Here is a 13,925-nt window from a genome sequence, read left to right as displayed (position 1 = left end):
TTTGAGTATATCAATAAGCATTTTAATCTGTAATCAATCTGTGTTAACAAGGGAAATATCCACACAGTTAAGTGCCCTCTTACATTCTCAGGATCTTCAGAAATCTGGCTCTTTTGCTATCAGTAAAAAAATAAAATAATTAACAACAAAAGAGAGATTCAACTAAAGTTTCAATATGTGTTAGGGTTTCAAAATAACTGATTAATTACAAGTTTACCAGACAGACTATCCTAGCCTAGTGCTGATGTAAATATTTTAACTGCCCCTCCTCAAAACATCATAGGCTGTATTTGACATGAATTAGATGATGATATGAAACTTCTAATGAGATTTTGGGGTGTTTTTAAATGGATGAGAACAACACAAAAGTCAGCTAAAGGACTGCGACTCTACATGAAATGAGGGAGGAAGATACCCATCAAATTACTAATAATCCAATAAATTCTGGGCCTTATAAAGCTAGAACTCAGAATACGTTTCCTTTATTCTTCATTGACTGTAAAGATACATTTATTCCCAAAGAAATCAGTCTTATTTGGAAGGGCTCTTGAAATTGAAGCATGGTGTGGGCCATCAACAGACTAAAATTGCAACAGTAGCAAAAATGTGTATTCTGAGAACTGCACAGACAAGTGAAACTTCTACTAAAATATTACAGCTTAAAGTACCAAAAATCTGCAAATCTGAAAAATTTTAACTTTATATTTGTCATACATCTAGCAGTGGTTTGAAAAGCATCAAAACCATTTAATTCTGGTGTCTTATTAAAAAACTAATAAGAATGACTGTTAAGAGAGAGAAACTTGATGCTAAAGGAAAATCTCTGTGAATTTAAAATACGCCATGGAATAAAGAAGTTGAAATAAAATTGTTCTTTTTCTGGTAATGACTAGAAAAAAAAAAATCAGGGCTTCCCTGGTGGCGCAGTGGTTGAGAGTCCGCCTGCCGATGCAGGGGACACGGGTTCGTGCCCCGGTCCGGGAAGATCCCACATGCCGCGGAGCAGCTGCGCCCGTGAGCCATGGCTGCTGAGCCTGCGCTCCGCAATGGGAGGGGCCACAACAGTGAGAGGCCCGCGTACAGGATAAAAAAAAAAAAAAAAAAAATCAATTACTAGAACATACATTTATTGTCTATAGGGTTATAAAGGATTTATCCTGCTCAACTGAAGAGCAAAGCTGAGATTGTTCTGAACTATGATGAAATAAAAAATGTTCTTTAAAATGCCATTTCTGATCATCGGAGGAAGGTGTAGAGTCTCACATAGGACACACTGCCAGATTTATGACTTGATTAACTCCAATTCAAGGTTTTGAATTCTGAAGCATGAGAAAAGGGTAGTAAGAATTTTACTCGGCCACTGGAGTTGGGACGGCACAGCGACAGGCTCGAGGGCAGCCACAGCCCACAGGCCAGAGGCCGGGGTTCCTGCCGCCCCCCTCTGCTGCCTGTTCTGACCACAACGATTTTATCCGTATTTCTGAATACTGTACCCATAAAGGCTTTAGAGAGCTGGTGGGGTTTTACCTCAAGATCGCCCTTAGTAATTGATTCTTCTTCAACCCGGAACTGAAGGTCCTCAACCTTCCTGTGGAATAAAATCAAAACAAAACACGTAAGAAAGTAACTAAGAAACACCTCTGCCTTATCCCAAAACTATATATATATAATCAATGTCCTAATGAATGTAGCAGATGATGATGGAAAGAAATGCCTTAGAGACACAGAAAATAAAGAAATGCATCTTTAAGCCTCTAGTTTATAGGGAAACTCTAAAGTTTTATCCAGGTATGGATTCCAGAAGGGATGAGGTAGAGATGAGAAAAAGCAACTGGTTCCCCAGGTCACAGCCGCCAGAAATGGATCTAATCAAGGCAAGATCTCTTCTCCTCCTCCACCCCCTCCTCCCAGAAAAAAGAAAAAAAAACAAAAAAAGACAAGATCAGCCTGAAAGGAAAAGGTTTGATTACCACAGAAACCGGTTTGAGAATGGAAGTCTATAATTTCTACTTTCCAATAACACAACATAGGGGAAAATGGTACAGAAAACAAATCTCTCTCTATACTACCCCACATCAGGCATTCTAGCGTGAGGTTAGCAGAGATGCTACCCATGCAGAGATCCCCAGGACAACACGAGTACCTGTTCCAAGAGTGGGAGAATAAGGCTGTGAATAATTTGGGAGAGAGGCAATCAAGGATCCTATTTCTCTGCTTCTAAAATGCACATTTCTTTTTCACATTTAAAAATCTCTGATATGGCACGTGGGTTTCAATTAATGCCATCACAAAGTCAATGAAATAGGATACTAGGAAGATCTACAAAATCTGGGTAACACCCACATTGTGAATCTTTACAAAATTGGATGTAAGAGAAGAAAAGGAGGACAAATCTACATGCAAAAAAAAAAAAAATCTTTCAAATTCACTAGCATTTCTAACAAAATTAAGAATAAAAAAATTCTACTTGGTTAAGTCAGAAATACAATCATAGGTTAAAGCCCTCAAGCTTACTGGAGAGCTGGGGGGCATTTCTACTGCCCAGAAGTCAGCAGAGCAACAGCCGGTTTAAAAACAGAAGCAGGGCTTCCCTGGTGGTGCAGCGGTTGAGAGTCCACCTGCTGATGCAGGGGACGTGGGTTCGTGCCCCGGTCCGGGAAGATCCCACATGCCGCGGAGCGGCTGGGCCCGTGAGCCATGGCCGCTGAGCCTGCGCGTCCGGAGCCTGTGCTCCACAACGGGAGAGGCCACAGTAGTGAGAGGCCCGCGTACCGCAAAAAAAAAAAAAACCGAAGCAAGTGGTACAGATGCCTTGGCCTTCATAAGGGTCTGTCACTATGTCTCGTTCACTCGTAGCCATTTTTAGGATGCAAGGAGAACTTTCTGTGTATAGTGCTTCTCTCTCCAGTGGGACAGCCATTTCCCTAGTGAGGCACTGTTACTATCCCCCTGTATCCCCCAGCACAGTAGTGCTCGTGACCATCCTAAAGAGCCCTGCATTACATCGCTGCGATCAGAAATGACAGGAGATGGCATTAAGTGCAACCGAGGACAAACAACGTCCCATAGCCCAGAGACAGTCAAATCGTTTCCACGCAGACACTTTTCCCAGAGATCTTGTTCGCTAATGGTCTCAAAAGACCTTTTATAAGAATCAAACTTGCTTTCTCTGTCTCACACAGTTTAGCACCTGATTTCATCCTGACCTGGATAATTCTCTAATTGAGAGTTTTGTTTTCCTATAAAGGTAATGAGTTTCCTGAGGTCAGGGCCCCTCTGTCACCCCCCAGACACAATACGATTTCATTAGATATGCAGAAGGCGTTTCATAAATACCAGGTAACTGGGCCTAGAAGATCCTTTTTCCAGGAGTGGCTCTAGGTAGAAGCTGGGTTTGAATTAACTGACTCAGGCCATCCTCTAGAGGATGTTTGGCACACAGCAGGTGCTCAATAAATAGTTGTTAAATTAACCAGGGCACATTTAGCTGGTTCCAAACTTCTCAAAAAAGTCAAATCAAAGCAAACCCTCCTCACACAGCACGAGGAGTTCAATCTCCACTGAACACAGAGAGAGTCCTTTGGTTCTAAGGGTTTGACACCAACAAGGCTGTTGATGGGGGAGTTCTCCCGAAGGCTGTTTAAAAGGAGAACAGTTCAGGATCACCTTCTCTCCTCTTCAAGTTGGTTGAGAAGCTCCACCTTCTCCCTGTCAGCAGCTTCCACCATTGCTCGCAGCTGGTCCATCTTGGCCTCCAATTCCAGGACATGCTGGGGAAGGCAAGGGTGTCGGTGAGTGGCCTCCTTCTGACCCAGATGCATGCCCAGGGATGCCTCCAAAGAGCTACGGCTAAATGGTACCATTGTGGGTCGGCATTACTCAAAAAACCTTTCGCATTAAAATGCTTTCTATGATCTCTTATGATAGGTTATTCTCGGCAGCACTCCTGGGAGCTAGATGATGAAAAACCACACCATTAAAGAAATAAGGGGGCAATGTTAAAACAACGCTCATCTTTTTTGAGCTGAAACTCGTACAAAGCATAATGTACAAAACAGGAGCCGTCGCCACTGGTAAGGTCCTAGTACACACGCTCACCTGACACAGACAGGCCAAGAGACCTGGACGTAAAGACCAAAAGAGTGCAACGGACTCGAGAAGAACAGAACTTCATCTTTATGATGATGCAAACTGGTACCCCAGGGCACAGCTTTCAAACAAGCCCAGCAAAGACATCTATGCTCCTTTCCAGTGCGCTCGAGACCAGCTCCCCGGCTCCAAGCACCAAGTACACTGTTCAACCTCCTCCCTCAATTTAGAAACCATCACAGTCTCTGCAACAAGATCAGCTTAGAACCTGTCACCATCTCTGCAACAAGGTCAGTGCCAGACTTCACCTGGTCGTGTCCGTCCCGGGCCAGAGCTAGCTCCTGCTCTATCTCCCCCACGTGGCTCGTGGCCTTGGCCACCTCCGCCCTCTCTAGATCCCGTTCAGCCAGCAGCTGCTCAATGTGCTGCTGCTTCTCCTTCAGGGCCTCCTGGAGGGCAGTGGTGCCGGAGATCTTCCTGGCGTAACGGGAGGAGGTTTCGGTCAACTGCAAAGGAAAGTTAAAGAAGTGAAGGGCGATGATGCTATCAGGGATGCAAGGAGGGAGCGATGCATGCAGGCAGGTGTCTCCTCAGCAAAGCAAAAAGCACTGCCCCAGCTCGCAGGCTTGCCGAGGCTTAGGAAAGGCTTTTCATCGAGGAAACAAGACAGCGTGTGCCTCCTGTCTGCCAATTTCACAAAGAACCCAGCAATGTAAAGAAGCCATGGAACAACCGGGAAGATGTTTAGAAGAAGTGGCTCAAAAGCAAAGGTGCCCTGAGCTCTGCTGACGGGGCCGGGTAGGAATCTAAAAAATTCCTCAGAACCCAGGTACCAAGCTTCTCTAGACTCCGTTTCGGCCTGAGCTTCATGAATAGTTATCTTCTTGTTATGACAGTCTGGCCAATCTTTTGATCCTTAGAGTTTGGGATTAGACCTGTTTTTCAACTTCTTAAGCTTCTAAATACCATTACGTGACCAAGAGGTCACGCTTGGAGTCACAAACCTTCTTTCAATTGATTACGTAGCTGGATCTCTGTCAGGATTTTCTTCATCTTTCTTTCAAGATGAAAGGCAGAGGTGATTTCACCCAGGAATCCAGCCATGAGGACCTGAATCCCAGTCACCAGAAAGACTTATAAAGACACAAGATTAAAAGGAAACCTGTACGTGCCTTCAAAAGCATGTGTGAGTGGGTGAATGAGAGTGCAAGTACACGTAAGAGAAAGGAGGAAAAAGGGCATGGGAGAGAGAAAAGGGGGGGAGAAAAACCTGTGGAGAAAGAGAAGCAGGGGAAGGAAGGAGGTAAAAAAAATGGGGACTGGAGAGGGAACGGGGGGGGGGGAACAAGAGGGGAGGGGGGAAGAGTGGTGGGCTGAGGCGTGGAGAAAACGTGTTTCAGCGCTGTCACCCGTTCATCTTTGCTGCTTCACACACCCGATACCTCCTCAAGATGGCTAATCGTCATGTAAAAACACAGAGGACGTAACCTTCCATTAAATGTGCATAGGTAATGTGGGCAAGCTGAGTAACACTCTTCCAAGCTGGGCTCCGGGGGCTGGCAGGTGGTCCAGAAGAGGCCACATCCCTTGGTGAGCGTCTGTCCACGGCCATTTACTTGGCAATCACTGGCTCCGGGTCGACGCCGCTCGACTTCACCCTCTGCAGTCAAAGCCTCGCTTGCTGCTTGAAGGCTCTCCTCGTCCTCCGTCTAGCTGAGCCCCCGGCCAGGACGCAGACTGACAGTGAGGACCTGCCGTCAGTTCAGAGTTAGGCAGTTTGACAGCTATGAGAGTAAAGTACACCCAAACTGTCCTTCGCTGTTTCTATTTAGTGAAATTTCTTGAATTACTTACGTATATGGGGCGGCGGGGAATTCCTAGTCTCTCTTTGAACCATCTGACCTTGATCTTCCAATTTTACTATGTGGTTATACTTTCTCGTACTAACGTTTCTTCCGGAATACACTAAATCTGAGGTTCCCAAACCCCACGCAGAGGTACACCCCAGGGTACTGCAGCAAACTCACAGGGAAACACAAGGAAACAGCGACACCCGTTGGATACCATGCAAACTGCTAGCTGGAGGGGATTCAGTTTCAACCTTGGATTGTACTACATTCCCTTCCATAACGTCATGTCTTTCCGAAGCCGGGTTTTGGCTACTGCCAGACCAAAAGCAAGTACTGTGCAAAAACCAATGTGGCACAGGAAGTGAGGGTGGCGGTGTCCAGGAAGAGTCCAAGGTCTGACAGGATATGCAGTGCCCAAGAAGAGCGTGCAACCTAATACTAGTTCACTGTGGTTATTCAAGAATGAATTAAAAATATTCTTTTTCCTTTCAATTAATGTGAACCTTTTTTTTTTTTGAAGAGCTATTAAATTGTTAGGACATAAATATTAAGTTGTTTGGACCTAACTACTTAATAAACAGAACTGTTAGCTATTTCTTTAGGCCTACGGGCACTGTGAAAAAATAACTGAGACTAAAGGTTCTGTGGAACCAGAAAGGCTGGGCACCTCTGTACTCAATTCTTTCAGAAGATCGCTGTGCATTAAGGAATGTCCCCACTTTATATATACATATATATATATATACACACAAGGGATCACGTTGTTGAGGTGCATTTTTAAGAAGTCACGCTTTCAATTACTCTGTATTTTTGGTATATTCTTTTATGGTGATTTTTGGTTTAGAAACTATAGCCACTCTATATAAAGAGGTACAAAAAACAAGCTGTTTTACAAGGCAAGGAGACTCAGTTCTCTTTTGCTAGTTTTCTTCAAAAGAAAATGAGGTGAACTAAGGAATCAGAACTGTTCTAAAAAGTAAGAGGACCGGTTACGGGAGCAGCGGGGGCGCTTGGGCATCTCCAAAGAAACAGACACTTAATTACAACGTAGTAAAAATTACACAAGAAATAATTCCTAATCCAGGGTAGATACTTTCACGGAATTGTTCCTGGATTAGTAAACTCGATTTCCACTTTAGAGTTTGCTGACCCACTCTGAACAAGGCTTCATCCAAACAGAGGGGTTTCTTCATCCATTTCACTCAAACATTCAAAAAGTTCTTGACAAGCTTTTCTCATAAGTCCATTTGTAATTTTTCTGTTGAAGATGCAGACTTTTATATGCAAAATGACATAGTCCAAGCAGGTATTTATTTTACTTGAACATAAGAGGAACAAAGTCCAGAGAAGCATAACCCCTACTTTAAAGAAAGACGCTTCCGCTGTTGCCTTCCCTGCCCAAGGTCAATGGAGAGAAGGCAAAATGAGATCAAGGGCCAACCGTTGCCTTCCCTGCCCAAGGTCAATGGAGAGAAGGCAAAACGAGATCAAGGGCCAGCAGCCTTACTGCCCGATCATGACACTTCACATTCTAACTCCTGTCTGTCGTTCATTGTCATAAAGCAGAGATCCTGAATTCAGTCTGGGGTACAACCTCATACTGCCACTTCAAATTTAAACAGTGTTTGCCTCACTTCCAGTGAATAAACTAAAGGGTGGGGGGTGGGAGGGAGCAAAGCCAAAAAGTCATTGCTTTGACGCTAAAAAAAAAAGCATGACATTAACAAACAGAATGAGATGCTGCCTATTTTGATTCTGATGATTTTCTCTTGCTGATCTAAATGGGAAAGAGAGGGAGAAAGTAAGAGGGAGTGGGGGAAGGGGGAGATGGAGACAAAACAAAACATGGCTTTTCCTAGCATCCTTTTAAGTTCCCTAAGTTCCCCTCTGCATCCTCTGGCCTGAGTCAGGAACGCTCCACACACCAACTGCTTTCAGCGGGTTAGACTGTATGAACATAACACTAAAATTCTAAGAACATGCCTTTTCTCAAACGACTGTAGTTCCTAAAATTGTTTGATGTCAAAGAGAAAGAGACCCAGGTCCTTGAGGAAAAGGATCCCTCCAATTCTCCTGTCCTTCTGATGCCAAAATAATTTCAGAATACTCAATCATCCCATATGTTAGACTAAGTAGTAGTTACTATAGATTCACCAAGAACTGTTATATCTTAAAGTCTAAGGAACCTGAAAAGGGCTGTTAAAAAAATTCTTTATTTCAAACTTGTATTCTTGCTAGAGGTTTTTGTTTTGTTGCAAAATTTGTAAGGACATTCACAAGCTACAGAGAACATTTAGTACAAGGGCAAGAGAAGACTTAACATCTCCTAAAGCAAAGCAGGCACACTGACGGGGTGGGGTTGGGGGGCACTTACAGTGCCTGGGACGCAGAAACACGCAGCAGGAGGCTTACCAATCCTGTCCGACTGGGCTTGCTGCTTACAGAGGAGGCCACAGAGCTCATGGAGCTGAGAGAAGAGGCAGAAGGGCTGCGCGTCAGGCTGGCGGGTGTGGTCGCCATCACCCGCCTCACGGCAGCGGCCTTGGCTTTGGCTGGTGTGGTGGAAGGGAAGCCGATCTTGGTCACTTTGTGGACAGGAGCAAACAGGCCATATTTGGGTTGACACTGAAAATACCTTTAGGGGACAACAACAGGAATAGTAACAAGAAGCAAGTTAATTACAAGAAATACAACTATAACCAAAAAGCTCTCCTGACTCGTAACTCGTGACTGGTTTGCTGTGAATTCTACCAACCAGCTGGGGTGGTGCACCAGCCCGTGGCACTCACTGGTGTGCAAGCTAATAAATAACCATAATAATAGTTTTTTTTTAATTTATTATTTTTAAAAATTATTTATTTTTGGCTGCAGTGGATCTTCGTTGCTGCGTGCAGGCTTTCTCTAGTTGCGGTGACCAGGGGCTACTTTTCGTTGCAGTGCGCGGGCTTCTCATTGTAGTGTCTTCGCTTGTTGCGGAGCAAGGGCTCTAGGCACGTGGGCTTCAGTAGTTGCGGCACACGGGCTCAGTAGTTGTGGCTCACAGGCTCTAGAGTGCAGGCTCAGTAGCTGTGGCGCACGGGCTTAGTTGCTCCGCAGCATGTGGGATCTTCCCAGACCGGGGCTCGAACCTGTGTCCCCCCCATTGGCAGGCGGATTCTTAACCACTGCACCACCAGGGAAGCCCCACAATAATGTTTTAGAAAACACACTAGGAAATAACAGTATGATACACAGAGATGGAATCACTCATCTGTTACTAAGATTTAACGCACAGGGAAGGTATTTCTACTATCTGATAAACACACAGCAGAGGAGTGATCCCACTTAATAAAACCTTGCCAAACAAAGGGCAAGAGAAATCAAACAAGCACCTAATTCTGGCAGATTCACTCAAGTAAAGGTGGAGTAGTATCAACTGGTACTGACACTTGGAGATCTCACGACTCCAGCGAATTATAACAACTTAATATGAAGGATATCAATGATATGGCTTCATAATCGTTGCAGCACCAAGAGATTTTTTTAATCTCCTCGAGGCATTACTATTGCATTTGGTACATAAGACCTATACGCTTATAATCAGTCTGTAAACATTTTATAAGTAAAATGTTAACTACAACACTTTATACTACTAACAATAATGCATCAGAGACCACAACTGTGCCCAAGGCCTTCAAAGCATCTGAAGTGTGGGAAACGCCTCTTGCATTCATCTGCATGACTTAACTCCCACCCTATCCCTGTGAGGTGAGAGCGGGGTTATCCTCACAGTGGAATAGGTGTGCTTGCCGTCAGTCCTCTTGCCACAGGATGGAATCCTTGTCACCAGATATAAAGACACATTTTGCGTTCTCGTCCTAACAAAAGCAGCTTCCTTCTCCTCACTCCCCCTACCCTCCAACGCCCAGAAACTCATTCAGACGTTGACTGCTATCAAAGGGAGAGTAGCCAAAAGGATGATATAGTATTTCCTTTCTATTTTGAAAAATAAAATGAACACACTATAGATGATACTATAATTGTAGAAACATGTCACTACGCACTTGTCTAAATCCACAGAATGTATACCAAGAATAAACTGTAATATAAACTACAGACTTTGGGGGATAATGATGTGTCAATATAGGTTCACCAGCTGTCATAAATGGACCACTTGGGTGCAGGATGTTGATAATGGGGGAGGCTGTGCATGTGTGGGGCAGGGGGTAGAGGAGGGATATCTCTGTACCTTTCTCTCAATTCTGCTGTGAACCTAAAACTGCTCTAAAAAAAAAAAAGCCTTAAAAATAAACAGATAGGGCTTCCCTGGTGGTGCAGTGGCTAAGGATCCACTAGGACAGCCCACGCACAGCAACGAAGACCTAACACAGCCAAAAATAAATAAAACTAATAAATTTTTAAAATAAAATAAATAGTTAGACAAATAAACCAAATACTTGCTCAGAATCTACTCAGACGCACTGCACATATTACTAAAACAGACAGTCAAAAGAAAGACTCTGATTCTAGCGGGGGGAAAAACCTGTAGATGAGTCTTAGGAAATAAAAGTGCAGCTCTTCAAAACACTCACGTCCATTTTATTATACACGGTTGGTGGGATCGGCTTGAGCACCTTTACATGCAAGAGGGAGACGAGATTCCAACTGCAAACAAACCTTGTTCCAGCGACAGCCCCATCATTCTTCCCAAGAGGCTCATCCAACTCCACACCACACCACTCCCCCTTGGCGAAGTCTGTCTCCCCAAGAAACCGGACGACGCCAGCCTTCGTGCCACCAACCTGGAAGAAGAGAACGTTAAAAGGAAGAGATGAGCGTAATTACAATTTCACAGCTTAATCCTTTGCAGCTGCAGCCAATACTGTGTTCCATCATTTCTCCAAGCAGCTCTTCTCTTAACCTCCTCTCCAACTCTTCAAAGAGTTCTCTCCAAAGGTTAGCAAAGTTCACCTGGGTGACTTCAGTCGCCAGAGTGATCCGATACCTGATATAGTCCAATAATGAAATCGCCTAGGTGATGTGCAGTCATCAACATTTAGTCCAATTAAAAAAATACCTTATTACTCCGGAGGGAGGTTTCTGCTTCAAAATAAATATTTGCTACAAAAATAAAACCCCTACGTCCTTAAAGAAAAACAAAATTCATGCACAATCCACTGTAACAATTGCTGTGTTTATGTTCCCAAACGTCCTTTACATCATTATCCAGGTAAAGCAATAACACGTACATGTTAAAGACAAATATTCACACATCCACACACATGAAATGTAAATTCTTTAAAATATTTTTTTTTTTTTTTTTTTTTTCGGTACGCGGGTCTCTCACTGTTGTGGCCTCTCCCGCTGCGGAGCACAGGCTCCGGACGCACAGGCTCAGCGGCCATGGCTCACGGGCCCGGCCGCTCCACGGCATGTGGGATCTTCCCGGACCGGGGCACGAACCCGCATCCCCTGCATCGGCAGGCGGACTCCCAACCACTGCGCCACCAGGGAAGTCCTCTTTAAAATATTTTAAATATTGATATTTTCCACTGTGAGGCTCTCCATTTCTTCACAACTATTAAAATGACTGTTCTTCACATTTTACGTGAGCTGCTCAAAGCTGTGAATCTTTTTAAATGTCTTTGTCCCAGCTGTTGTTTGACATAACATGCAAACATTAATTATTTCCAAAATTATCCCATCAGCATTTATTATTTCTCCCTTTGCCATTATTTTTCTATTTCAAATACTCATTTTATCATATTCTCTCTCACATGCACATAAGAACAGATCTGAGTCTTTTTACAGTTTCAAAAGTTCAGTATCTGTGCTACTGCCATGGCATTTTGATTACTGCTACTTCACAACCTGCATGATATTTCCTGGGGCTGGCTTTCCCTTATTACTATTATTCTTCAGAATACTGATTTTCTTACTTTTAGCTAAGCTTCTTTTTTCTTTTTTTAAAATTTTTTGGCTGAGCCTCAGGGCTCGCGGGGTCTTAGTTCCCCAACCAGGGCTCGAACCTGGGCCCCAGCGGTGAAAGCACAGAGTCCTAACCACTGGACCACCAGGGAATTCCCTCTTTTTCCTTAATTAAAAAAAATTCCCCAATTATACAAGAGGCGAGTCACCGCAGGCAATTAAGAACATTATGAACAAAAAATAAATGTTATTCCTGTAATCTCAACACCCAGGGACACTCACTGCTGACATTTTGGTCCATTTTCCCTGCTATTTTATGGCAGCTGTTTAGTATCCACAGTACAGATGTATCACAATATGTACTTTACTCATTTTTCGTTTGGGATGTTCACCTTTTTCTTACTGATTAAAAAGGTAACTCTTTATAACGAATGAATTCTTTTTTTTTTTTTTTTTTTTTGCGGTACGCGGGCCTCTCACTGTTGTGGCCTCTCCCGTTGTGGAGCACAGGCTCCGGATGCGCAGGCTCGGCGGCCATGGCTCACAGGCCCAGCCGCTCCGCGGCATGTGGGATTTTCCCGGACCGGGGCACAAACCCACGTCCCCTGCATCGGCAGGCGGACTCTCAACCACCGCGCCACCAGGGAAGCCCATGAATTAATTCGTGAATAGCCAATGCATTCTCATGGTTCAAAAACTTTTAAATATATGAATCCAGGGAAAAGCCTCTCTTACTAAATTCGTGTCCCTAACTATCCCACCCTCCCCATCACAGGTAGCCACTGCTATTGATGTAGAGTGTATCTTCCTCCCAGCATTTCTTTATGCATATAAAAGCAAATGTTGGGGCTTCCCTGGTGGTGCAGTGGTTAAGAATCCGCCTGCCCATGCAGGGGACACAGGTTCGAGACCTGGTCCGGGAAGATCCCACGTGCCGCGGAGCAACTAAGCCTGTGCGCCACAACTACTGAGCCTGCACTCTAGAGCCTGTGAGCCACAACTACTGAGCCTGTGTGCCACAACTACTGTGCCTGCACTCTAGAGCCCATGAGCCACAACTGCCGAGCCCACGTGCCACAACTACTGAGCCCGCACACCTAGAGCCCGTGCTCCGCAACAAGAGAAGCCACCACAATGAGAAGCCCGCGCACTGCAATGAAGAGTAGCCCCCGCTCGCCGCAACTAGAGGAAGTCCACGTGCAGCAACGAAGACCCAACACAGCCAAAAATAAATAATTTCTTTTTAAAAAGGAAATGTTAATTCATGTTTTTACTCCTCCCTTTCATTTTTACATACAAAAAATGAGCTGTCTTGCACCTGTACTACATGAGCTGCCCTGCACCTCGCTTTATTCCACATCAAGACACAGAGAACGTCCTCCTTGTGTTTACAATCGCACGTCATTCCACTATACGGATTCACTCCAGTTTATTAAATCAGCCCCCACTGGGAGATATTTAGGTTATGTAGGTTTACTGATTTAATAAATTTAAAAATCATTTTGGTTAATTAAAAAAAAAGTCCAATGGGATTGTGTTAAATGTAGACTTACCTTGGGAAGGTAACTTATTTTATCGATCTTCACAAGGAACCAGCTTTTAAGTTTTTCCTTTTTGTTTTTAATGTTCTCTATTTTATTTAATTCACTTTTTATCTCACTATTTCCTTTTTTCCCACTTCCTTGTTGTCTATTACTCTTTCCTTCCTAACTTCTTCAGACCAATACTAATTTGCTTTTTAATACCAAAGCTATTTTGTTCTAATTTTTCTCTGAATATAGTTTTCTATGAGTTTGGGATGATACACATTTTTTTCCAGCTCTATTTAAGCTTTTTTTTTTTTTTTTTTTTTTTTTTTTGCAGTACGCGGGCCTCTCACTGTTGTGGCCTCTCCCGTTGCGGAGCACAGGCTCCAGACACGCAGGCTCAGTAGCCATGGCTCACGGGCCCAGCCACTCCGTGGCATGTGGGATCTTCCCGGACCGGGGCACAAACCTGTGTCCCCTGCATCGGCAGGCGGACTCTCAACCACTGCACCACCAGGGAAGCCCCTCTATTTAAGCTTTGTTGAAAATGGAA

At 44.1% G+C, this 13,925-nt stretch overlaps 1 protein-coding gene across 1 annotated transcript in view; it reads right to left on the bottom strand.

Moving 5' to 3' along the window:
- CLIP1 (CAP-Gly domain containing linker protein 1) overlaps positions 1-13,925 on the bottom strand; it is a 123,948-nt gene that overhangs the window by 58,019 nt on the left and 52,004 nt on the right. Inside the window, 5 exon segments of the mRNA XM_060027968.1 lie at positions 1,528-1,588; positions 3,667-3,770; positions 4,398-4,595; positions 8,352-8,574; positions 10,596-10,720. Coding sequence (XP_059883951.1) covers positions 1,528-1,588; positions 3,667-3,770; positions 4,398-4,595; positions 8,352-8,574; positions 10,596-10,720 — 711 coding nt within the window.

This window comes from Delphinus delphis, chromosome 13, assembly GCF_949987515.2.
Source record: "Delphinus delphis chromosome 13, mDelDel1.2, whole genome shotgun sequence".
Lineage (NCBI taxonomy): Eukaryota > Metazoa > Chordata > Mammalia > Artiodactyla > Delphinidae > Delphinus > Delphinus delphis.
This window is presented reverse-complemented; position numbering and strand designations above follow the sequence as displayed.